Source organism: Terrapene carolina, unplaced genomic scaffold, assembly GCF_002925995.2.
Source record: "Terrapene carolina triunguis isolate 2854851 unplaced genomic scaffold, T_m_triunguis-2.0 Scaffold230, whole genome shotgun sequence".
NCBI classification, from domain to species: Eukaryota; Metazoa; Chordata; order Testudines; family Emydidae; genus Terrapene; species Terrapene triunguis.
Genome location: NW_020664581.1, coordinates 1,194,506 through 1,221,294, shown reverse-complemented (window position 1 = coordinate 1,221,294; position 26,789 = coordinate 1,194,506). Strand labels below are relative to the sequence as shown.

At 52.7% G+C, this 26,789-nt stretch overlaps 1 protein-coding gene across 1 annotated transcript in view; it reads right to left on the bottom strand.

The window, feature by feature from the left end:
* The window catches only part of LOC112101948 (SH3 and multiple ankyrin repeat domains protein 3), a 205,631-nt gene that overhangs the window by 21,940 nt on the left and 156,902 nt on the right, over positions 1 to 26,789 (bottom strand). Inside the window, exons 7-9 of the mRNA XM_026656392.1 lie at positions 21,006 to 21,133; positions 19,587 to 19,692; positions 7,129 to 9,454 (exon numbers count right to left, since the gene is read on the bottom strand). Of these exons, the coding sequence (XP_026512177.1) occupies positions 7,129 to 9,454; positions 19,587 to 19,692; positions 21,006 to 21,133 (2,560 nt within the window). The remainder of the gene's footprint in view (positions 1 to 7,128; positions 9,455 to 19,586; positions 19,693 to 21,005; positions 21,134 to 26,789) is intronic.

Here is a 26,789-nt window from a genome sequence, read left to right as displayed (position 1 = left end):
TTGGGCAATTTCAAACACCATGACATGACTGCAGAACCCCCATAAATCAAGTGAAAGTCCTTTTGACACTGCTGTGTCTCTTGGTCACAATTTGCGGAGTGGTGAAACGGGGAGAAATAGGAACCAAAAACTGTATTTCAATCGAAACCATGGCCAACAGCAAATCTGCATTAGGAATAGGAGATTTATAAACACAACATCCATGATAACCATGAATGTTCCCACAACATTGCTTACTGTCCCACCCGCGTGCCTCAGCTCTGCCCTTGGTGGTGAGAAGGGAATTCGAGTCTAATCTTTAAGCACTTCACTGCTCACGGTTCTTCCACAGTAGACCTCAACCCTCCTCTAGAAGGCCCAGCCTCTCCTGATGGGAGAGGGGCTTTTTTCTACTCCCCATGGATGCAACCTCTGGGACTCTTCAAGCCAATCTCTTAATATACCTTGAACATGGAGGGACTCCTACACAGCCACTCCAAGCTGGCTTGCAGGGAGCTTTCTACGTTGACTGCTTCTATCTTCTGCTTGGCAACCTGTTCACTGACCGTAGCCTCACAGCTGAAATGTGGCTCTTTGGAGGCCGATCTAGAAGCGGAAAATCCTGCATTCCTTTAGTTTCCTTTTTGTGACCTTCATTTCCAGTCGTAAAGTTGGCAGGAACAGCCCTCTCCCTGGAGCAGAGACTCTATTCCCCTCTACCTAGGCAATAATTTGTATGAAACAAAACTTCATCGCAGGACGCTCTCAGTGCTGGAATCAACAGGGAGGCGAAGCTTTGTAAGGTTTAATTCCTGCTTTTTCTGGCCACTTTGACAATGAAAGAATCTGTCAGGGGCATGGGTATGTTTCTTACCGATGTGTAGGTAACACATTTGAGATACTCATTCCTATGTGATAACCCAGTGGGCATAAATGAGCTGAAGTCAAGGTTTGCTCTTCTACTCACTCGTCAGAGAAATGGGTGCATGAGCTGTGATTAGTACGTTAGTGATCAGATGAGGTGAAGCCAGCTGTGCTTGCTGTGATATGAACACATGCTGAGACTTATTACCCACAATGCCCCTGTCTCCTTGTAGGCAATGCACATCAACATTTAAAAAACACAAACCCACCCATTCTTCCAGGAAGGGAAGTCTTTGATTGGTTTCAGATTAGTGTATCTGCTCAGGATCAAAGGGCTAATTTCTTTGCGGGGAGACTACCACACGAATCACTAGTTCTTCATCAACTAACCCAGAAACACGGCTCGTGCTCTCCAGATACCCCGTCTCCACAGCTGTGTCCCTACAGGGCATGTGCTATCACGTTCTATTGCTGTCTGCAGTGCCAGGTCTAGAAGGGAAACCTCAATGGCTGAGACAGAGACAGAGACTGGTTTCAGGAACGCCATAGCATCCGCCTAATTGAAAACACCTTTGGATGGTGGCGTAGTTTAGGGACCAATGGAAAACAACATACCAGCACCCAGCAAGTTTGCAGGTAAGACGAGTTTCAACATTCTTACTTAGTGATGGCTTCCTTAACACTCTAGCGCTTGATCTCTGGTCAATTTCCCTACCATTTGGGTATGCTCACGAGCAAGGCATTGTCGCTCTGACACACACCAGGCAGGGGAGGGCTGGGCCACACTGAGTTTCAGATCACAGAGGGTATGTCTACACTGCAATTAGACACCCACGGCTGGCCTGTCCTGGCGGACTCGGGCTGGAAGTCGGACTCTAGGACCCTGCGAGGTGGGAGGGTCCCAGACCTCAGGGTGCAGCCCGAGCCAGAATATCTACACAGCAATTAAACAGCCCCTTATCCCGTGTCAGCTGCGGGAGTCTAATTGAAATGTAGTGGTAAGGTGATCACACTGAAGTGTACCCCCATGAATAGGGGCCTCTCCACATTGCCAAACATTGGGGGCTCTCCTGAAGTGAAGGATGGACTCTAAGGGAATATGGGACCCATTCTGCTTCCACTGAAGTCAACTGGAATTTTGCCCTATTTTCAATGGTGCAGTATCCAGCCCTGTGTGATAAGAAGAGAGCACGACTGAATGGGTGGGATGTTCTTCAGCACTAACACTCACAGTACAGCATCCTGCTGCACCAATGCAATCCAGCTCTGGACAGAGCCTCAGTTTCTAGCTCAACTGATCACAGGCTTTTCCCACACTCCTTAAACCCACATGCCCCGCCAGGAGGCAGAGGGACCACCTTTTCCTGGGGAGGGAGGGGAACACAGATTTGTTCATCTAATACTGGCATTCTTTGTTCTACTTCACCATTGGACCCTATTCCCAACCTAGGGGGACCACCTTCCTGAGGGGCTGGGGGGAATTTAGTTTCTCACTTCACCTAATTCTGGCACTCCTGTCTGTACTCCTGCACTGGATTCAGACCCTGACCTGGAAAGGCCACGTTCTCTCCAAACCGGAGTAGAAGTGGTTGTGCGGTTTGTACCTATACACCAGGGGATCCCCATTAGGAAAGGGCCTGAGAAAAATGGATCTAATTTAATCTTTGACTTGACAAACACCAAACCTGAGCCTCTGAATCAGCTCTCCATAGGAATCTGCCCTGGCTGTGGAATGAAACTTCAGTTCTTTTTTGTGCATGAGTTTAGAAACAATGAGGAGACAAAAAGCCTACAAGGAAACAGGGGCTTGTAACTGCAGTGGCAGGAAGCTTACACCATTTGACTGAAACAGAATTAATTGATGAGTTTATATAGAAAGAGGTAGCTTTACCCTAGGAGCTAAATGCCTAAAGGGCTTATTTTTCTTCTCTCTCTCTTTCAGATCTGTAGAAATACAAAGAGTTGTGGGTTTCCAGAACAGCACCTGAAAAACTTAGTTTTGCATCTAAAAATTTGCTTCAAATGATACATCTGGCACGTTCTGTTGTTGCTTAGACATAAGAACCAAACCCTGTGCAGAGAACCCTCTAACCTGGATTCTCCGCTGAATTCGCGGGCGCGTAAAATTGAAACTGTGTCGACACTATTGAACAATCCTGGCTTGAGTCGAACACTTGTTCACAGATACGCCTTGAGGTCCAGATGACCACTGTCACAACACAGCTGATCAGCAGAGGTGGGAGGTTTAGGTCCAGGTTCACTACACCCAATGAGAAATGGCACAACCCTGATGAGACTGGATGGCCACGGCCAGAGTCACATGACACAAGGACATTAAACGAGAATGCCATTTTAAACATATGTTTTAATGTTGTACATGTAACAGGTGAGGTTCGCCCTGTAGGGCTATGCTTTCAGCCTCTGGTGCTAGGATGTAGGTCTCCTGCTGCCTTTTCACAGCTCGCTATGACTTACTAGGCCTACCGCTCACTGATCAAGGAACTCAGGGACCAGGAGTTAACTTTGGAGCTGTCTTGTGATAATGCATGTCACACAGTGATTCCACTGCAGTGTCCAGAGAGCGTCCTTCAATTGCAAGCTCTTCATAAGCCTTCCGTGAGCCAATGTAAGGCTGGCACTCCAGTGGAGCTACCGTATGACGGCTCATGTTGCCTTAGGAGCTATCACAAGGTAACTCAGAAGTTAGCTCACCTCACAGCTATTTCATGGTACTGGCATGTTTCCTTGCTGCTCAGAACACTGGATGTTGGGACCTGCCATCTCCTAGGGCCACATCCACATTGAAGATGAAGGTGTCTGCCTCGAACTTTATACTGTGCTTGTTAGGCTCCAGGGGCTCCTTGCAATTGCCAATGTGGTTGAGGGTTGAGCAAAGTCTGGGTGCCACACATGCCAGTGAGACTCCATGACTGGAAGCTGCCGCACGGCTCTGCCAGGATCCCCTGCCAGACTCTATGGTGCCGTTCTGAGCACTGTACTGCAGGCTGCGTGCTGCCTCTGGGGACGGGGAAGTGCTGCCGTTTTGCCACTACTGTCCAAAATCTTCATCTGTGCACAGAGCACGCGACATACAGGCCAAGCACAGCCTTCCTCACCCTATTCAGCACTGGCCTAAGAACAGGGAGGACAGAAGGAATATTCTCACTGATAACCTTGCCTTGCCTTAACTCTGACCTTGGGTTCTCTTCATCATCAGTGTCTCTTGACCTCTTTTTCAGTGACTCTCATCAAACATCCTCCTGGGGGAGACTGTCTTCCAAGGAGACACAGTCAGAGAACCGTTTCTGTCTTTCATCCTTGGAGCTCCCTGGCCAGAAACTATAAACCTCTGGAAGAGAAATGTACCAGGGCCTGCTTGTTGTATAGTCAGAAATTAATGGGATCAGGAACAAACAAAACTGTGCACCACCAGGTCCGCTAACTCAGCCGTTCTTCCAGCTCCCCCCAGGCTCTCGTCTAAGGAGAATCTCTGGAAATAGCAGCGGCTGTGCTGGGGCGGCTTCTGGGAGCAGTGACCGCACTGTCTTTCTCAAACCACAGGGAGATTCCTGGGCAACTCCTGGAGACATGGCTTCAGTTTGGCCCCTGGCAAAGGGCCCTCATTGTCCTCCTGAAGCAAGGACGAGCTCAAGGACGACATCACCAGCAGCTGCAGGAGAGGCTTTGGCAGCAGCATCTTCACCCCTTATGCAGCACTGCAGGGTCCAAAGGCCGTTTCTGGCAGCAGTAGCAGCAACTGTGGATTTAGGGTCATCTCTGGCAGATGGGACCTCACTATTTTTCAGCAATCAGGAGCATTCAAGGGCCGTCACTGGTGGTGGCAGCAGCAGATTTAGCTGGTCCTGCTTCTCTTGTCCTTCATCACAGCACTGGAGGGATTTAAGGGCAGTGTGTTGTGGAAGCTTCAGGTGGTAATTTCTCTCTTAAAATCAAGCACAGGGACTGGAAAGTGTGCGGAAGTGGGCTGCATTTGTAAATTATTCTCTACGTTAATTTCTGAACTGACAGGAGTTGAATAAAAGAGAGGGAATTAGCACAATGGAAGAGAGCACCTCACATCACTCTAGAATATCCTATTTACAGCTGACTTCCTGGGAAATATTTCCAGTTCTTGGACACCCACCAAGTGCACCAAATTTCAGAGAGGAAAGGCCACAACTTTCATAAAAAGTGAATGAGAAACATTTAACTCTACAAGACCAGCAAAAGACGCTAAACGCCTGGGGAAGGAGCAGCACCCCCTCTGTGACAGTGGGGGGGAGGGTGGGGTGCTGGTGGCTCTCCGGCAGGGCACAGGACTTTGAGGGGCACAGTGAGGGGGCTCTCTGGGAAAAGGGCTGGGATCTGGGAGGATGTCTGTCAAGGAGCATGGGAGGCAGTGGGAGGCCAGCATCTCTTGAAGCATGACGGACAGAAGAGTCTGGTGTCCCAGAATACGTGGGGATGGACAGAGCTGGGGCAGGGGGGAACTGGTGTCTCTGGTGGCAGGTACAGTGGAGAGGCAGGCTGCAGGCATTTAAGGCCCGTGGGCGGCAGAGGGTGAGCTGGTATCTCAGTGCCTTTGTGAGACAGAGGAGGAATGTGACGGGCGAGGGTCCCTCTGGCAGAAAGGGGATGGTGTTTTTCAGGGAATGTGGGGGATGGAGAGAGGCTGTCACTCAGGGAGCAATGGAGGTCGCAGGGTGTTTATCTGGCGTTGGTATATCCGAGGGGCATGTGGAGCTGGGAAAGCTGTTGTCTCTCAGGCTGTGAAAGACTGAGGAAGGCTGGTGTCCCTTGGAATCCGAGGTGGGGGAGCGGAAGGGGGGAGAAGAGGCACTGGTCATGCTCAGAGCCCTCAGCACAGCATACTGAGATATTTAACCTGCTGGATGGGGAGAGGCCGATGTGGCCTTCCCTCTACAGCTCCGCCAGCACAATCCAAGTCTGAGCTAGAAATCCAGGCCTGGGCCCATGGGAGGGAGGTGAGCAGGACAGGCGCACAGGGAGGCTATGGGCAGCCAGAGTCACTTGCAGACCAGGAAGGGTGTGTGGGCAGAACTCAGGGAATGGGGAGGCTGACACTGCTAAGGGCCCTTGAGGGAAGAGGCAGGGCGGTGGGAGGCTTGTGTCCCTGGCAGTCTCTGGGGTTAGAGGGAAACTGCGTGGGCAGGGGCTGGAGGGGGGCTGGTGACCCTTGAGGCCTGTGAGGAATGGGGAGAGGTTGATACCACTGAGGGAGTATGGAGGTCACTGACGTGTGGGTGGGAGCTGGTGTCTCCTGGGCATCGCGGGGAGGAAGGAATCTAATATGGCTGGTACTGAGAAAGAAGCTTCTCTGGGCTTCTTACCCCTATCTTCTGGGGCTGCAATCTTGTCAGAGCTCACAAGTTACAGTCTCTGGCCAGGTCTGTACTTGAATGAGAGACCTGAAGAGGAAAACCTAGGGCAGTGTGGGCAGTGGTATGGATGCCGCAGTGGGGGCGTTCTCCCCTCTGAGTCAGTGACAGTCTCAAAGCCCCAGGGTGGTGACAGGAGGGGCTGTGTTGCAGGGAGGAGCATGGGTGACTGCGTCATGGTGCTAGGGAGATCCGCGTTATTGATGGTGGAATGTTGACAGATGCGATGTAAAACTGAGGCCCTGACCACTCACATGGCATTTTTCCTGCCAACTTTCAGCCAGCCTAAATTCCCTCTGCAGTTTCAATCGGATTCGGGATTAATTTGCATTTCATGTTATAGAGGTAGTGTGTAATGTTCCTGTGGCCTGTTCAAAGGCTGCCCCATCCCACCTCAGAGGTGGCTTGTTTTCACTGATGGATTACACAATTCCTACGTTCTTAGTCTGAGAGCATTTGGGATCCTTTGGGACAAAAGGCACTAGAGAAATGCAAATAATTATTAACTGTTCAGGAGAAAACACTTAAAAGAGGAACCCACAACCAAATACAGCAATTTAACAACAGAATCAAGACATAGAGAGAAGCAACATGAAACAACAGAAAGGCAATTTGAAGAGGAAAGGAGACAGTGAGAAAGGTCCGTGTTTGTGGGCAGGATTAAGGAGACGCCCCAAAACCAAACATGACAATTTCTAGGACGTCTGTCTCAGCTTTTCTCTCCTCTATGCAGCTGAGGAATCCTGACATCTCTGAAATGTTCCTCAAAATGCATCTTGTGATTATGCAGCATATTTATAGGGCACCATTGCTGATGATTTTCCCTATCTTCCTGGAGTGCCTAAACTCTGCACCAATCCCCTCCCCTGACCAGCATAAGTCTTACCGTGCTGCGATCACAGGTGACTTCTTCCCAGGATCTAAAGGGGGCCCGGTAGGTTCCTCCCCCAGTGATCGTGTATCCTTATTCAGCTGTTGTAACCGGGAACTTAGCTCACTGATCACAGTTGGTTTGTCATCCTCAGCCCCGTGGACTGGCCTGCTCTCCATGGGGTCCCCCCATAGCTTGGATCTTCTCTGAAAGAGGTAGCGTGGCCGACCAACACTGGCTGAAGCCAGCGTAGCCGCATGTTGCTGGGAGATGAGCTCACTGTCCGAAGACTGCTTCAAAAGTGGGTCCCTGAAAGTAACTGGCCCCTTGCTGAGCTGGGACTTGAGTTTTGGCTTTGGAGGCACTGGTGGCTTCTCGAGTATAAAAGTTTGTCCATCCGCAAAGGAAGTGTATGTGTCAGTAGGCTCCCCGCTTTCAGAGGACAATGTAGACATACTGGAGACTGTAGAGATGGTGCTTGTGGTCTCCAGGTGATGGTCACTTGAACTTCTGGTGTCCACCTCTTCTACTCCTGAGTCTGCAGCAGACTCTGGGGCTACGGGGGCATCAGAGGGCTTCCCTGAGGGTGTTCCACCAGTGGTAGAAGGTGCTACTGCTGCCGCTGGTATGGATGGCGTGCTAGGCTTAGCCAGTTGGCTGATTGGTGTGCCAGGGGTGGTGACTAGTACCCCATTTGCAAACTCATCTGGTGGAGGCACCAGCCCAATCTTGGCCAGTTCCTCCCTGGTCTCTTCATCACTTGAAGACAGCTGAGCTGGTGGGAGGGTAACTGTGTAGGGCTCCACTTCCTCCTCTGAACTTCCTTGACCAAGTGTCTTGTCAGACGCTGGGCTAACCGGAGACTTTCCCACAGGGCTGGGCTCAGTCTCCGCTTTGGGCAGCTCTGCCGGCTCCACGCTTGCTTCAGGAACATCTGGTTTCTCCTCTTTCATCTCAAGTCCTATCTCCTCTTGGCCATTACTTGTTGCATGGACCATGATGAGGCCGGCTGTCTTCTGCTGTGATGTGTCCATAATACTAATGATCATAGATTTCTTGTCTTCGTGTTTTTTCTCTTCTTTCACAGGTGTTTCTGCTCTTGTCTCAGTCTCTTTTCTCAGTGTTGTTGGAGTCCCCCAGTGGCTTTTCGTAGGGGCCAAAGTCCCAGGAGCTGCTCCTACTGCCCCTTTGGCTCCAGGCGAATATGCAGGTGACACTAGGCCCTCTAGCTCCCCCCTTTCTGGTTCTTTGGTTTGGACGTCCACAAACAGGGGTGCTGCTCGGTCTGAATCTGGGCTGTGGATTGGGGTGGGCGACCTGGATGGGACTTGAGTGGACAGGGCCCGCTCCCTTGCGGCCAGCGCAAGCGCCAGTGGTGAGTTTGGATCTAGGGGCTTTCCTGTTAGGGGGTGGATGAATGTTGAGGATGAGCTGCTAATTAATGGCTTTAAAGCTGAGACAGGTGAAGGCAGCAGCACATCTCGGCTTCCTAACAACCGCTCATCAATAGACCTGGACTGCTGCAGGGATGGCATGTCAATGCTGGGGGGGCTCCCTTCAATGGCCCCAACCGAGAGGAAGACAGTGGATTTCCGCCTCTCATCAAGACGACGCTCTCTGTCCTTCATGACTCCAGCGATGGCAGTGGCAAAGGGGATGCTCGAGGGGTCGACCTGAGCGATGCCAGCGTGGTGCTGATACTCTATGCCACTCATGCGATGGCTCCGGCGTGTGGGAGAGGGCTCCCGCGTAAAGCCTCCTGCGATGGATAACGCTGCTCTTTCCTGAGCGTCCTCTACTTGCAGCTGCTTCACTAACGGGCTCTTCTTCCTCTGGGGCTTGGTGGGAGCAAAGAGGCTAACGTTGAACGGGCCCATGTTGGCGTAAGGGTTATCAATCACTCGCCCTTTCCTTTTCAGCTTCTCCGGGGGCGTGGCGGAAGGGCCAGGCCGGGGGAGCTCTGTGGGCTCTACAGGAAGATGAGAGGAGTCCTGCAGGATTATCATGGATCGGGCTCTCTTTTGCCTTTCAGGATACGGGATAGAAGTCCTTGCCTGGTCATACATCTCAGCTGCACTGATCACCTGGGGGAGGCCATGGAGTTTGGCCTCCAGGCTTGGCTTAAAGCTCGATCTTATGGTATCATAAACCCTTCCCGGAGGTGGAGGTGGGGAGAAGGATGGGGGAGGGCCTGTGTCAAAGTAATATGGAGACGGAGGAGGGGGCGGAGCCGTCTGAGGTGGGGGTGGGATTCCGTGCCCTTCCCTGATGGTGTCTTGCATTGACGTGCTCCGAGGAAATTTCCCATCCATCAAAGAAGCAGCAAGTTTCTCATCTTCACCTAGGAAACCAGAAGAACAGCAAAGTCAGAATCCCAGAACAAAGGGAGATGAGCCCTGCTGAGAATTCAGTCTTTCCCTGGGCTCTGCAAGCTGGATGTCAGGTGCCCTAGGGGAGGATTCTAGTTTTGAAGAGACTCTCCTCATCTTCATGCTACTTGACTAGCCACTAATTCCGCAGCTTGCTCCCTTGTATGACGAGACAGGGTGCAGAGCAGGCAGTGACTGGTTCTCACTATGTCCTTCATCAATTTATTATAAATCCCTCCGTCAGGCCTTTCCACCTCTTCCCTGGCCAGGCTAAATAATCCCAGCGCCAAATCCAGAGATGCTGTAATGAGACACAGACTCCTTGGACATAGTCGCCAATTACCAGTGTGCACGGGGGCTTCACTTAGAGCAGCCAGAAGCAGGTGGGGGCTCATTATACCCAGGGGTAGCCTGCTACAATGTAACATTCACACCCCCCCCCCATTGAGCTGCTTCTCCCCCTCCCCCCTCTGGGAGTGAATTACACACATTGAAACTCAGGGGAATGTGTCCGAGGGATCTAAATTCTGTGCTGGTAAATAGGTACGTAACTACAGACAAATGTCTCTCTCACTACTCTAGTGTTACTAGGGTAACTTACTCCAGGAATACCCAGTGAGACCGGTTTCCGGCTAAGGTACCACTCAATAGAAGGCATCAGAGCCTGGGGTGGCAAAAGGCAGTCTGGGGGAGAACAAACGGATGTAACGCGTACATTGCGGGGGCCGAAAGAAGATGTGGGTTACACCAATTTAGACTCTTCCTGGTTTCCCCTGTGAATCTGGCCCCTCCTACCCCAACCCACCTTACCACCTCAAGTCATCATTTGCCTTCCTGGCTCTTGTCAGCCTCAGCTAGATCTTCCTCAACAGGAGTAACCAATCTCGAGCGAGCACTGAAGATCAGGGTGTGCCACAGCCTGGCATGTCAGTTACTTTCTCTATTATTTTGTATCCTGTTCTTTAATGCACTCACACTTCCAGTCTGCTTTTCTAAGGCAGCTGCGTACTGCGCTGGGCAGGCACTTCGCTGTGCTCCAGTGACCCCAAAGACTAGAGAGCTACTGAATAATACCCCATCTTGCCAGGCACTAACTCTCTGTGCAGACGAGCCCCAGGAGTGTTCACCCCATGCCCACTCGTTTTTGTTTCATTTGTATTTTAAACATCTGTTTCTATTCCTTTTAACCCCCACCCACCTCTATGTCTCATTTCATTTTTCAAACCTCATTAACTCCATGGCCCAGATGGGGAGAGAGGCCCAGCAGGAGTCAGCGATTTGCCCCAGGTCCCTCAGGGAGTTGGCGGAAGAGCTGGGGCTTGAGCCCAGCTCTCCTGAGTGCCTGGCCAAGTGCCTTCACCACAAGGCTACTAAAAGTACCAGGGATGACATGTATCCCCTTCAAACTGCTCAGGAACCTCCTCTGTTGCTTTCATGCTAGAGCGAAAGTGCCCAGGGCTTAGAATGACCCTGAAAAGGGACAGGGAAGGAGGGTGGGAGACAAGACACTTTCTCCATTCTGTCCCCACCCACCATTCCAACACAGCTCCACCGTGCTGCCTTCTAAGCCCTGCAGAACTGCACCCCATCTATTTATCCGACCTCGTTCCTCATCGCATGGCCCTGCACACTCTGTTGATGATGCCAGGTCTGATGCCCCAGGTGTCCACGTCCCCACAGCCTGCTTCATGCCTTTCTGCACTGCCCTCCTTGAGCTAGTTCGCTGTGATGCTCCCCTCACCTCATTCTGATCTTCCACGGCCCATTTCTACTGTGATGCCAAAACACGGGCGCCAACCAAATCGTTTGACTTTATTTCATGTGTTTATATTACCTATTATAGAAAACAAATAAGCCAACAACAAGAACTTCCATGCTGAGCATACACCTTTACTGACAGCTCTGCAATCTTGTCCCTGGGTCTGATCCCTCACCTTCTGCATCCTGAACTACCAGTTAGTAGCATTATGGGCACACGTGCTCCAAATATCCCCAGCTGGTTCCAGGCCTCCATTTCTGATAGGGAATAGAAACTTCCATCTGTCTTTGTGGGATCTTTCCCTGATGCCCAACATGCAAGTTGAGGTGCTTCTGTCAGACAAACCAGCAACTTCTGAAGCTGTTCACAGTCATGTGTAGGAGAAGAGAAGGCAGTGGTCACTGAAGACAGAGAACACTGGTCTGGGCCTGGGGCCAGGTTTCTCCGCTCCCCCTTTTCATCTGACTCAGATGGCTCATGCTCTGGCTCAAAGCAGAGGACACGTTTCTCTGAGAAGCAGTAGTTGTATCCCTTTGCCAGGCTAGGGAAGGGTAGATTAAGATACAGCAGGTCTACACAGTAACTTCTTAGTAGGAAGTCCATTACAAGGAAGGGCATAAGAAAGCTGATGTCAGATGGGCCACTTAGGCAAGGTATAAAAGGCCCAATAGGGTAATGAGCCTTGGTCAAAGTGGACAAGTCCTCAAGAGACCAGAGAAGGCCAAAGGGGGAAGACTATCTCCAGATACCTTAGGAGAATCAGCTCTCAAAAGAAAAACTTAGACCTTGCCTGCATGCCTGAGGTGTGGCTTGACGATACCACAGGCCCCAGGCTGGCCCACCTCCTCCCCAAGATACTCCTTCCATTATAATCCAAAAAGTATGGAACGGGGAAAGGAGAATCCGGAGGAGGAGTAGGCATGGTATTCCAGTCCGACATCAAACCCAGGAAAAGCCCCACCAGGAACAATACTCCTGGAAACGCATCAACTGCTCTGGGACGGCAGAGACAAAACTAACTGTGGTATTCCTAACAGGCAGACCAACCAGCATGGTGGTGGAATCCTCTAGACTTCCGCACCAGGTAGATAATGCCTCTGAATTGCTGGCTGGAGACAGTCACAGACGTGATCTGATTTTTAATCTGGATATGGACACAGGCAATACAAGAACCACTAGCACAGACAGACCCCTAGCTTCTCCTAGGCAAAAACAGAGCTCTGCCCCTTCTCAGTGAGAAGGTGGCCAAGCGGTGATGAGTCACACTCCAGTAGCTTGTAGTAATCCTAAGAGAAAGCAATGCCCTGGGCCCTCAGATAAGAACCCAGAAAGACAGATAATTGAGAGGTCCAGCTATGGAGAATCAGGTAGGACACTAGGATTAATGAAGCACGTCCTTTCCTTCCACCTTCCCCACCAGGTCACCATGGTTCTCAGAACCTGTAACAGAGGAAATGGTAAGACAGCAGAACTAGCCATTGGTGGCAAAACTGCTCGCAGACAAGGAGAAGCAAAGACAGAAGGGCATTCCACAGTCCTACACCAAAGCCACAGAGGAGGCCACAGGATCTTTCTTTTCAGCCAGAGCAGCTGCAGCGCTGTACCCATCTCAGCTATGGCCGACTGTACCGTGCTCTATTGACGTGACTGTTTCCATTCTGTTCCAGAACCCAGCATAGCACTGCAAGGAATATCTTCTACCTACTTGCTTCACAGAGAATATCACTGCCATCTGGGACTGTCTTTCTGGAATCCAGGCTTGGCTAGCACATGCCAAACCCACCACACAACTCCTTCCTTCACAGAATTTAGCCGATGCCACAACCAGAAAGCCTTTGCTGACTTGCCACCAGCCACATTCCCTTCTTAGATGGTGCAAGAGCCAAGAGCGCTTGGGCCCCTCTCTGCCTTAGGGATGTGGCCCCTGGCCCCGCAGTAACCGAGCGCCGTATGTGATGTGCTGCATTTGTCCTCCCAACGCCACCTGAGGCAGGGAAGCATTAGTACCTCCTTTTACAGCTCAGCAACTCAGCGACAGACACACTAGGGCCCAGATTTTAAAGGTATTTAGATCCTGCTTGGCTCAGTGTTGCATGGTCTAAGGCTAGGTCTACACTACCCGCCTGAATCGGCGGGTAGAAATCGATCTCTCGGGGATCGAATTATCGCGTCTCGTCGGGACGCGACAATCGATCCCCGAATTGACGCTCTTACTCCACCAGCGGAGGTGGGAGTAAGCGCCGTCGACGGGGAGCCGCGGAGGTCGATTTTGCCGCCGTCCTCACAGCGGGGTAAGTCGGCTCCGATACGTCGAATTCAGCTATGCGTAGCTGAATTTGCGTATCTTAAATCGACCCCCCCCCGTAGTGAGGACGTAGCCTCAGGCATTAAGTCCCATTTTCAGAAGTGACTTAGGCACATGGGCCCTGGTCCTCAAAGCTATTTAGGAACCTCTCTGCCACTTTAGGTGCCTAAATCCACCATTTAGGCACCACTGAAATTTTCAAACCTGCCACTCAGCTTCCATTTAACTCCGTAGGCACCTAAATCCCCTGGGTGCCTACGTTCCCAACAATCATCTGCCTGAGAGTTGGTGCTGGCCCACAGCTCATGGGCAGCTTGGCGCCCTGGCTCACCCCACTGCCGCTCTCACCAGCAGGGCCTGATCCTGCTGGCGTGTTCCGAGCACCTCTAAGACCTAACCCTTGTCAGACCCCGCAGGGAGAGGGCCGGATGCAGGCCACCAATGCACAAACCTGCATCACAGACAGCTAGGGGCACAGGGCAAGGCAGGCCGAGCTTGAGAGAGGGAGACAGAGCTGGAAGAGGCTGTTTTGGCTGATAGGGCATAGGCTGCCCGAGCAGCTGACCTGGGCTCACGTGCCTGACTCCAGGAGGGAGTTCACAGCTGAGGTGCCCGAGCACAGGCAGGTATCTTCTCTGGTCCATCGGCCAGGAGCATCAGTCAGCTGCTTAGGCACCTAAGCCCACTCTCCTTGGCATTTCACTCCTGGCTAACTTAGGTGGCTCCCCACGCAACCTGCTGACTTCTGAGGATCCCTTTCTTAGGTGCCTGTCTCTCCCCGTAGCCTGGGGGCCTAGCTGCATAGGTGGCAGGCCACCGAATGACCTCTGATGATCTGGGCCTTAGGATCCTCAGTCAAGTCAAGGGGACCTCAACTCCTAGTGCCTAAGGGCCAAACTTGTAAAGATATTAACTCTCTCTGAAATCATGAATGTCCTCAGGAAGTAGAGCCAGTGTCCTCTTTGGTTTCATTTAGATGTCGTCTGTCCATCCTGCAGGACTGGCCCTTAGGACAAATGACCTTGGGGAGACGGCTTGGGATCGAACAGTCTCTAACATTTCTTCTTCTTCTTCTGTTCTGCTTTCCAGGCATATAGAGCTCTTCTGTAAACCCTTCTGCAATTCTAATAGTCAGCACTAGCGATGAGGTGTGCTGTGATAGTCTAACAGTGTTAATTGTGGGTCCTGGAAACCACCAGCGTTCTTTATTTATCAACAAGTTCGTTGTTCTTTGTACTATTTTTTCCACTAACATGTTTGCCTGCGCATGGCATGGGCTTGCCAGGGTGGGCTTGGACTGAGAGATCAAAGAGAATTTCTGAAATAAGACACTTCTGAACTGTGGGCTAATAGCTCTTACCAGCTCACTTGGAATTCCATGGTGGGCGAGGCCTCTGTGATTGCCAGCACACCCTGTACTCGATGAGCCGCGAAACAGCTGAATTCACACAAATCTGAGTAGCAGTTCACTAATACAAAGTATTATTCCTGTTTAATTCAAATACATCTGTGCCAGCCTTGGACTCAGGATGATTGGGAATCACGTGTTGCTTCACCCCTTGTATCTACTCACACTCAGACACCATATTTTTGATAGCTGTCCCCATGCCAGGCAAGAATCTGACATCTCTTCTCTTAAACTTCCCCAGGCCCTGGTGGGCGGTGCATTTCCATTTAGCATTTCCAGCCTCATGTTGTGTGCATTATCTCTGGTATTATAGTGGTGCCTGGAGCCCTGACTAGGTCTCAGGGCCTCATTGTCCTAGGTATTGTACAAACAGGACAGCCGTTGTTCCAGAGAACTCAAACTCTAGGCTTATGAAAAGATGCCTCAGATGTCTGAAACACACAAATCCTCTTTCCAGCTCCTCTTCCTGCAGTTCTCTGCTTTCCCTATTTACAGACACTCTTGAAAGCATGGCTGCTATACGGAGCTCCTTTCTGGGTCTGTATTTCATATTTAATGAGTATTTTTGCAGTTTTATGATCACTTACTGAATCTGGGTGGTGCTTTGCACAATGATTTTTACAGTGTTTCCCAGCTGCCTATGACCTGATCCTGTCTCGAACAATTTCTAGCCATACACATTTTCATAAAACAGCTCACACCAGAACCAATGGCTGGCATTTCTCTTTCAGTGTGAACATGTGTGAGTCAGTGGTTTGAAAGCATCCACCTCTGGGTGATCATTTTGCAGGATTGTCCCAAACCCATTTAAGTTTGCATCAGCAAAGATCTTCAGCTCTGAAGAAGAGCTTTATGTAGCTTGGAAGCTTGTCTCTTTCATCAGAAGAAGTTGGTCCAATAAAAAGTATTACCTCACCCACTTTGAATCTCAAAATATTGGTGCTTCTGTGACAACTTGCTTTTAATTTCCCCAAACTTTCCTCTTGCCAGGCATCCCCAGGCCATTCTGTACTGTCCTCAAGCAGCATTCTGAATGGAGCGCTTCACTGTGACGTATTAGGGATGAACTAGCTTAGATGTGTGAACGTGCCTGGGAATCTCTGTATGACCTCTGTTTTGGGGGCCTTTCCATTTGTACAACTGCCTTCACCCTTCTTGGCTTGTACTCATGGAGCATAGGTCCATAGCCAAGATGGTCAGGGATGTAACCCCATGCTCTGAGTGTTCCTAGCCTCTGGCTGCCAGAGACTGGGAGTGGACAAGGGATGGATCCCTTGATGATTCCCTGTTCTGTTCATTCCCTCTGAAGCACCTGGCACTGGCCACTGTGGGAAGACAGGAGACTGGGCTAGATGGACCTTTGGTCTGACCCAGTCTGGGGGCTCTTATGTCCCTATTCAGTTGTGCTCAGATTTAGCCCCATATGGTATTTGTTTTTCTTCACTTTAAATAGATTTTCTTTGGCACAGAGCAGAACTTTATAGTCTCTCAGTGTATTACTGATCTTTTTTTTAACCAAAATCAACCAATCAGCAAGTACTTCCACCCCACCCAGATCCCCAGAGATCTGAGGCATGATGCTTTGGTGTCCTCAGGTGGTGAGGCCACCCCAAAAGGAAGAAATCTAAACATATATCTACCAAAAGGAGAGTTGATGGCACAGAGTTCTGCACTTCCTTTATCGAGTCAGACCTGCTAAAAGTCTTGGCTTGCATTCAAAACTGAAAATACTCTTGCATTCTGATGTCTAGCTGTGGCCTCCTCTCATGGTGCTGCATCTCACCTGGCCTTATTCCAATCTTTTGGATCTATGCAAATCCTTGGCTTGTTTGGTTTATTATGGTGATTATACTCTTAACCCAGTCAGCTGGTGCCTGTATTCGCTTCCAATATCTTATTTTACCATCCATTCAAATTCAGCTTTTACATTTTCTCAGTGCACATGGTACTTCATACATGTATTTTTGGTGACACTTTAGGATCTACACTAACATGGTGTATTATATCCTTATTGCATACCAGTCCATTAAACACCTCAACAAATTCTTAGATATCTGTGGCATCCTGTTTTGCAGACAAGTTATATACACATTTGATCATCTGTATTTGCATACTGCTCTTCAACCTAAGCCCGCATGGGAACATGTGGAACCCGTCCTTCTATAAACATTCCCCTGAGGCATTGCCAAGTGGGTTAACATCATGTCCATTCAATGAAAGAAGCTCATTTCTTTATTTTACCATTGGGCGGTCACAATTACTTCTGTAAAAGCTTGTTGTGATTATGTTGCACTCAGCTCCAAGATCTAGTTTGAAGTTTACTTTTCATTCATTTATTTCCAGTGCTGAACAACCCCCATCAGTTGTAGACTCTTGCCTTGTAAATATCTTATGTGACCCAACCAACAATTCTGTTTTCTGCTGCATCTTCTTCTTCATCATCATCATCATCATAATCGCTTTGTCCTTCAGCTGTATGCTCATGAACTTGTTTTGTGTTTCTTTGCAATTTGGGGTCAGATATACTTTGATAAAATGGCTGCTTTCACTGCATGCTTTGTATTGCACCCCCTGCATACTGGATACCTTAGCAAAGTGTTGTGATTGCTTCCACATTTACTGCAAACAAATCTGGTCTCTGTATTCTGTCCTTGTACCTGGATATACTGCGGGTCATTCTCTACTTGTTACCACTTTCCGGTGGGAAGCAGTTTTCACTAGTCCTGTAAATATCTCCTGTTTCTGGCAAAGGCAAGTCCACTTCTTGCAATAACCTTGCTTTGACCTAGTTATTAAACCACAATAACTCAGGCTCCAATTGGTCCACTATTTAATTGCTCAAATTCACATGCCGTAGCGTATTACGCAGGTCGGAAACTTAATGGCCAACGGTCTCGCTGTGTAGCTGGTTCCTAGTAAAGCAAACGAGCCCTTCCCGCATGACCCTCTGGGGTGGAACACAGGGTCTCTGACATGTGAATGGCTCGGTCTAGCAATCTGCACTCCTCTTCATGCCTCCATGAGGATGCGCTGTAGATTCTCTCCGCCTGTTGAACCAGGTTGCACCCTCGGATTTCTTTGCAATGTAACTTGCCTCTAGGAGAATCTGGGAGTGCTGCGACCACATCCTTCAATTTTCTGCCAGGCTCCTTTCCCGACTGGGAGGTTCCGGTGGTTCGTTTGCTCCCATTTTTGCCGAAGAGCATGTTTTCTTCTGGCAGCATGTAAATAAGGATGTAACACACAGGAGTGCTGGTAAGAGAGAGAACTTTCTCTCTTGTCCCTAGTCACAGTGATGGATCAAGGGAATTGTAGGTTAATTCCCCTGTTACATGGTAGGGGTCAGTATCCACTACTCTCCTCTCTCTCCTTCCTACCTCCTTCCCCCTCAGCTTCTCTCTCTTATGAAACAACCCCTCCCCTCCCTGCTCCAAACCTGACTGCCCCCCACAAGTCCCCACAACTAAGGGTTTAGCACAGAAATAAAACAAATATATTCATAATTACCAAGAAAAAAACAAAACCAGACATGGACTTGACCTGCTTCTCCTGCCACCACTCGGATCACTTCGCTCCTGAGTTGTACCCCGTAGCCTGAGCCTGCTTTGGTCTCTGTCTAGAGCAGAGGTGCCCAAACTGTGGGGCTGGAGGAACATCTGGGAGGTGCAGCGGGCCCTGGGCCAGCCCCCTGGGGGGCGGGGAGGGACCACCACCCAGGCACCAGCTCTGCTCTGATCCTTCCCCCAGCTGCGTCCCCGGCTCCCAGCCCCGTGCCCAGCCTCGGCATGGCTCCACTCCCAGCCCTGCGCCAGCCCCCAGCTTCGGCTGCTGGCCCTGGCTCAGTTCCTGGCCCGGAGCTGAGGCTGGGGGGGAGACCAGGAACAGAGCTGCAACTGGTCGCAGGCCCGGTTGCCAGCCCCCACCACAGCCTGTCTGTGGATTTGCCCTCGCCCCCAGCCTCGGCCCCTGGGTGCAGCCCTGCTCCTGGCCCCACACCCACGCCCAGCTGCAGCCCCAGCCTTGGCCCCCTTACCTCATCCGTGTCCCCACCCTCCAAGCTATGGCCCCAGCTCCAGGGAGGCGGGGTGTGTGTGTGTGGACAGGGGTTGGGGGGCCATGACCCTTAAAAGTTTGGGAACCACTGATCTAGACTGTATGCTCTTTGGGCCAGGGTGCGTGTAGGTTACAGGTCCCCCTCTGCGCCAATCCACAGCAGACATGAGATGTGACAGCCCCTTCAGCGCCAGCGGGAGCAACTCCTGTTTGAGCTCTGGCGGTCCCGGGTCGATCCCCGGCATGCCAGCCACATAGGCAGCCTCACCGTAACGTCTTTGCAGCACGACAGGGCTTCGAGCCTGGCCCTGGGCCCTTCAGACACCGCTGTACCACACAGTAGTTCCACGCCTGGGCCTGGCTTCCTGGTGAACGGGATGCTGACATTTTCCTACCTCCCGCAGGCCTGTGAGCTCTCAGTCATCAGTACCTGACCAGGCTGCTGAGCTCCTGGGATGGAAGGTGCTGGAGGAGGGCAGAGTGTTTTCTGCTGGCTCGTGAAGCTCTCGTGTTCTGCAGCAGACCCTTTCCAGAGCTCACCCTGTCTCTAAGAACGGACCGTTCCCCCGTTTGCCTTACCTACAGATTTTGTCCGGGGAATTCCTTTGCGTAGGGACACGTGGGGTTTCTCAGCCCCCGGGAGAGCTCCCGAGTGAGCTGCCATTCCCTGGCGTTCGAAGAGTGACTAGGAAAGAAACAAAGACGGGAACGTCACTCTGACACCGGACTCCACTGAACGGAAACAAAAGCTTCACCCGCAGCACCGTCCAACTCTGCTACGTGGTGTGAAGGACGAGCGGGGCGCTGAGGTCAGGCCTGAACACTGGGCCAGGCCTGTCTCTTGCTGTGTGTGTGCAGAGCCCTGCGCAGCGGGGCCGTCATACAGCCTGGGGCGGCGAGCATTCGCTAACATAGCAGTCCAGGGGACATGCGTCCCCTTCCCTCTTGGCTGCCACTGAGGCCGACAACCAAAGCCTCACTGACTTCACTGGGAGCAGGCTGCGGCCCCCGGAGTGTAACGGGAAGAAGCCCCATCCGTAGAGCTTATAGTGAATGTACAGTGCAAAGCTCACAGCCTCAGGGGCCCGCTATCCCCCGAGCTCTGTCTCTGACTCTCTTCTCCCTCAAGAACATCTCAAAACCCTTGGCCATTAGCTGCGCCTCCCTCCCACGTGCCCATTTCACCGCTGCACTGCCACCCCCCTCCCGCTGCAGTGACGGTACATGGCGCTTCCCCAGCACCTCAGCCGTGTCACTGTCTGCTCCAGGCACTGAGATCCTCTGTCTAAAACCGCCTCAGGCTCCGGACTTCTCTCTTGCCCTTCTTTTATCCGGAGTCCTCCAGCAGCCCCAATGTCCGGTCCCACCACATCTCCGGAGCCTGAGTCCTCACTCCTGCTCCAATCACCTCTCGGACTGTCTTCCCTCCTTTATCGTCTTCCCTAAATCCCAGACTCAACCCCCAGTGCCCTGACATGCTGCAGCCAGCCTGGGCTCTCACTCCACACAGACCTGGAGCGCTGCCTTCCCTGCCACCTGCGCGGCCTCACCGTCCATCGCCCAGTCACACCCAGCATTGCCACTGGCTTTCCAGATATCTCCCAACATGATCCCCTGCAGCCTCTCTGCCCCCCTGCTTCCCCGCAACCTCTCTGACCCCCGCTCCCCCATCTCCCCTGCAACCTCTCTGGCCCCCCACTCCCCCACAACCTCTCTGCCCCCCCCGCTCCCCCACAACCTCTCTGGCCTCCCCCCCGCTCCTCCATCTCCCCTGCAACCTCTCTGGCCTCCCTGCACTCACTATGCCCACCCATGTCCTCTCAGCCAATCTACCCACCCACCCCCATTCCAGCCCAAGAAAACCTCTCCCTGCTTTGGCCCCTTTGCACCCTTGCTGTTTGCTGCCCCACAGCTAGATGCTTGTCATAACACTCTGTGTCCTTGCTGGAGGCCAGTAAGCAGAACCCCCTCCCACACCCAGATGCCCTCCTGTCTCACACTGATCTCCGCTGGCGTGATGCGCCGGCTGGTGGGTCGTTGCTTCACAGTGGCTGCCCTGGAATCTGCTTCGACAATGTCTGCTCTCAGCGAGGGCTCAGCTGCTGCCAAGATCTCATCCAGTTTCTCTGGAAATTCAGACATAAAGCCAAACCGGTTAATAAGGCTCCTCACTCCCAGGCAGCTTTCCTGGGGCAGACCCAGCCTCGGGTGTGTGGCAGGGGACAGTCTGAACTCTGCACTTGGGGACGGGCTACAGAGCAGGTGGAGACTGAGTTTGTGGCAGCTTCTGTTCACTCTCCTCCTTTGCTCTAAGTCCTGCAATCCTAATGAAGCCCCCACCCCACCCCCCCCGCCAAGATATTTGCCTACTTTACATCCAGGTACGGGCCCATGTGTGAGGGCAGCGTTAGCCAGTATGCGCCAGCCCCATTCCACCGTGCACTGCCCAGGCCACGTCTGTATTGTTGCCCTTCCAAACAGCAGGAACTTCGAAAGTTTCACCTAATTTACAATTTCTGGCTGGCCAACAGCCGGGCTGGGTCGCTTTTTTAACTGCCAAGTGTTGCTGCAGTTCCTTTCCCTGCGTTACCAGTGATGCCCTTTGTCTAGGAAAGTCTTTAGATTTTTAAAATGCATCTATTGAAAAGAATGACTGTCCATGTGGTGCTGCCAGGCTCGGCCAGCGTCCATGGGACACGTATAAATGTCTAGGCTCTGTCCAGCCTGGCTGTTGAACGTGGGCCTCTAGGAGGGCTCCAGTCTGTGGCTGCTCATATCCTAAACCCTGTAAGCCTGGCCAGCCAAACAGAAGCTTTAGGAAACGTGTTGAGTTTTGAATGTCTGGGCTGCAGCGTCTATAAAGAACAGACATCTCCGAGGTCCAAGAGAAGCACATGGAACAACTCCACTGTGAATGCACCGGCCGGGCAAATGCAGCAGTGCTCACGGAGGGCAGCAGAACGAGCCGCGTTTGGCATTGCTAGGCCAATCATTTTTGCTTTTAGATGGGGAAAAAATGAGAAAACTTGAAAACCTCTCAACTTTCCAGCAATCCGGTCTGCAGTGGGGCCCGTGACAGCAATCAAACCCATGAATCCTCTGCCAGCGGTGACCACACCTGCCATCTCAGGCAGAGAGCTTCAGACTAAGTCTGCCTGAAAGCTACTCACCGCCATCTCTCCATGAAAACAGTTCAGTCCCGGAGGATGTGTCTACCAGGCGCAGCCGTTTGCACTACAGGCGTGTGAATCAGCACTGCGTTACGGTTTGCACCAGTAGGGGCCATGCAGGTGAGTCCCTGCACAGCATGTCGCTGCACTTTACAACTCACGCCCCCTCCGCCCCCAGTGAGCATTGCCGTGCCGTGATGACAAGCCCCTGGGGTTTCCACGGCACAGAGCCTCTAGGTCAGAGGGCCCCAAACTGGGGTGTACTCCATTTGGGGGAGCACAGCTGGGGCCCGGCCCAGCCCCCACAGGGGCAGGGAAGGAGTGACACCGAGCTCTGCTCCTGGCCCCGCCCCCACTCCCAGCTGTGTCCAGCCTTGGCCCCCTTCCTCCTGTCTGCATCCTCCCCCCGCCCACTGGAGCCACTGCTCCACTCCCAGACCCAGCTCAGGGGGGGGGGGGGCAACGACCCTGAAAAGTTTGGGGACCACGGCTCTAGGTTTCCACAGGTGTGGAAGCTTGAGGAGCTACTAGATCCCAACTGCGAACCCCTGGGGCAGATCCCTGGCGCCACGGCCTGACAGCTGGTTAGAGCAGTCAGGAGCCAGAGACTGATGGGACGGGAGGCACTGGCCATGTGCAATGCCTCTCTGGGCTGGCGGACAAAGGCGGCTCCAGAACATCTGAAAGCCAAGGCCTTGGCCTGGGTGAGCCGGAGGAGGAGGGCGGCCCACCCCAGAAGACAGCCGTGGAACTCGGATTTAGCGCCTCTCTCCCCATGCTGGAACTACACTTGGGGTACGGCTGGAGTTCCTGTGGCCTCCTGTGGGGAGAGCCAGGACCAGGCACTGTGCCCATCTCAAGAGCCGCAGGAGCATTGCGCACAGCCCCATGCACTGAGCCCAAGTGACTCTCCGCTGGCCCCTCCTGGGCATGAGCCAAACCATTTGCAGGGCTGGCCAGTGGACAGGATAGCAAGTGCCCCCTCTACGGCTGCACAAAGCGGAACCCCAGAGACAGCAGGAGAGGACGGGCCATGCGCTAAATTCTCTGCTGGATTGAGGAGATTGGGAATGTGCCTCATCGGCGTCCCTGGCACCTGCGATGGCACAATGCTGGGGCTGACACGAGCGACATAACAGTTAGGCTCTGAGCCCTGGGCACTCCCACCTGGACAGCCCGATTCAAGGCCGGGCTTTGTCCCTGTGACCCAAGGGCCTCCCGATGGCAAGCGGCAGAGGGTCACAGGGCTCCCCGAGCTCTGGTATGTACACTCTAGTTCAGGTAAGCTCTCGACCAAAGCTGGGCTGTAGAGCCCTGCAATGGAACTGGGATCCCGCAGGACCCGCTGCCACAATAGCGGGAGCAGGTAAAATGTATTTCATTGGAGGCGGGACTGGGTGGGCAAAACCCCCAGCCTGTGGTAATTTCCGGGAAAACACGAAATCTCTCGTCAGTTTGTCACAAATCGAATTTCAGCAATGGAAAAAAAGCTTTTCTTTGTTTTTCAAATAAAGGGTTTAATACTTAAATTTAAGTGAGGGATAGAAAGCGATTTGATGTCTATTATAACAGGAGTTAACGTATTTTTTTACCTGGTTTACACAAGATTTGTTTTATTCTTTTAGTGGTAAAAATTGTGTTTGAATTCCATTTATATATATCTAAGGTATTAACAGACTGGTTTGGGTGTTTTTGTTTTGTTAGTAGCGTGGGGGAAACTGTCTCTCCTGCGGGATCGAAGGTTTTGGCAGGTGGGAGTGGGATGACAATGCAGGAGCGAGGAGGAGTACAAGTGGGTATTGTGGGTGGGACAGGAGCAGGATTAAAAAAATAGTCCCGCGCAAAGCTTTATTGGTCAGCATAACCTTTGTGGAGCGCATGCAGGCAATACGTAAGGAGATCCGTATATCTACTGGACATTCTGTTCCTGAGGCCTCGTCGTTAACGGCAGGTCTCTCGGAGGCAGTGTGCTTTGAGACAGACGTCTCCAGACAGGAGTCACACATCTCCCTGGCTAGCCAACGCATATTGTGTGGCTTACAATAGAAGTCTATTCTCTCACTGAGTCAAATGGGGGTCTTTGGAAGGAAAATTAACAGGAAGAGGTAAACAGCAGGGGCAGGGTACCCTGTTTTTAGGTGAAGCTCAGTGGTCTGGGCTGATATATCTGGGGGTGCAGAAAGACACCATGGCGCCCTTCATTGGGGGGGGGGCAAACTGCCAGGGGGGTTGGGCCCATGAAGGAAGGGTCTCAGCCATCCTGGTGAAAGACGCTGTGAGAAGGCCTTTGGGGCGAGCAGGACCTTACTGGACAACCCTTCCTTTCCAATATCCCGTTTGCCATCACACGACTTTGCTCGTTGTTAAATAAACATAAGGTAGATGCTGTGTGGTGAGCGGGGCTGTGGTCCAGGTGTCACACGTAAGCTGCTGTGTAGTGTTCCTGTGGGAACAGCAGGCCTGGCAGTTCCGTGAGTGGCCAGTGGGTCAGGGCTGGGCCGTGCAGGGGCTGCTCGGAGCCCTTGCGGGAGGGGCGTGCCTGGCGGTAGCCTGCATGAGGGACAGTGGAGCCACGTGGGCTGGGAGGGAAGTGCTTGTGTTGCCCGTGGCCAGTGGGGTCGGGGAGCTGACTGCTGGCAGGCACAGACGAGGCTCCCTTACGTTAAGAGCAGGGGGTAGCCAGGTGCCTCGCGGGCCTGAGTGCCCGGGAAGCATCACAGTCGTCTTTCCAAATCTCCTGTAATGAATTACAGTTCAGTGGTGCCATGAGAGTGGGCGGAGAGAACTGTCATTAACAGCCACATGCCTCTGCGGTGCCCTGGCACGAGCTAGAAAAGCCCCATGCAGCCGAGAATGTCCGCCAAGGCAGTGCCCCAGCTAGCGCTATGGAGATCCCAGGAGACGGGCTCCCCCCGCCTGCCTAGAGGGACATTTCCCCAGCTGACAGAGCTGAGCATTACCAAACAGCAATTCAATGTCCTCATTTTCCTCCCTGTCCTCCCAGGGATCCCCCTTAAACGGCCCCTCCCCCTCTGTGCATCCCCTCTTCCTCTCTGGCCCGGCTGAAAGTCAGGGGGGATACCCAAGGGACTCCCCAATTTCTGTACTTGTGACCAAGCCTGGGCGTCTCCCTGGTGCTTGGCTTGCCCCTCCCTCGCAGGGAAGGAGAAGGGGTGTTGGTCCCCCACATCAGGTTGCTCTACATTCCTGCAGCAGCAGCAGAGTTCTGCCTTTGTAACCATTACAGCTGGCACCAAACTTCCAGGAGAGCTGGAGATTGGGTAACGTCCTCCCGCTCCAGCCCCACGCCTGTTGCCTGCCTCCCTCCAGGGCTCAGGGTCTCAGTGCACAGAAACGCAGCACCATGGGATGGGATGGGCCTCGTCCCGCCGACCTGTCTACGTAGGCAAGGCGGAGGGTTTGCACCGAGTAGTGAGCGTGGCCAGGTTAGTGGTCATTATTTCATCCAGCGGTGAGTTCCAGGGGCCAGGATGGGGTAGCACCCAACGATCCCCTATGCAGGGATGAGTCTTCAGGGGCTGGTTTCGCTGGGCCACAGGCACAAAGCAAACTGAAGCCACTGGAAGATTGTGGGCGATCAGCTTTACCCCCACCCGGCGCAGGCGTGAATGACGTAAGGCAGGGAAGGACCAGGACCTGGGATTCTGGGAATCTCGCTGACAAGGGAATTCCCTGCTCTGAGCATCTGGTCCAGGGGCTCGTCACCTCTCTGCAGCTGCACTCTGCTCTGTTGTCGGGCATGGGAACCTCAGCCCTGCTGAGAACTGGGGCGGGGCAGCCCTGACCCACTCTCCGAAGGGATGGGGGGAGGCGTAAGGGGTTTCTGGGGGATGAAAGCCAGGGAAGTTGTGGGGTTCAGCAGGGATGGGACGAGCGCCCAGGCTGTGCAGTTTCACTCACCCCCTTTTCTCCTCCGCATCGAGGCTTGGAATGAAGAAACAAAACACAGGACATGAATGGCATGCACAGTCCCTGCTCCCTGTCCCGCTTGCTCCTCGCCAGCTGCCCTCCCTAACTCTGCCCCACGCTCCCGGCTTCTCAACACCCGGGGGGACGCTGGGCCCACCTGGCAGGAACTCAGCTCTGGCCGGTCAAGGGGCGGCTCTCCGTGCAGTTACCTCCTAGCTCCTGCAATGGGGCTCGCAGTGTATCAGGGCTCGGACAGCCCCGGCATGTGGCCCATGCTCACTCCTCCAGTGTGGGGCAGCACATGATAATGGGGCTCTTTGCAGCCCCTCCGTGGCTGTGGCACCGCGACTCGCAGCAAGACAGGAGACGAGGCCAGGCCGACTCTCCCATGCCCAGGCAGACCTGAGCCCAGCCCTCCCTGGCTACGGGGACATGGCCAGTGCTAGCCCAGCAGGAGAGACGATGGCAGAAAAGGAGTGGAGGGAGGCCTGGACAGGGCTGGATGCCTGAAGTCCTGGAGGAGACAAATACCAAGAAAGGCCTCTCGGAAGGATGTGGCTTTAGCCCCCACTGCTCACGGGGGCTCATGGGGAATCTACCTTTCTCCACTGGGCTGATGTGGCACGGCCACAGAACCCACGAGCGGCCTGGAGGGTGCAAAGGAGAGTGCGCCCCCCCCCCC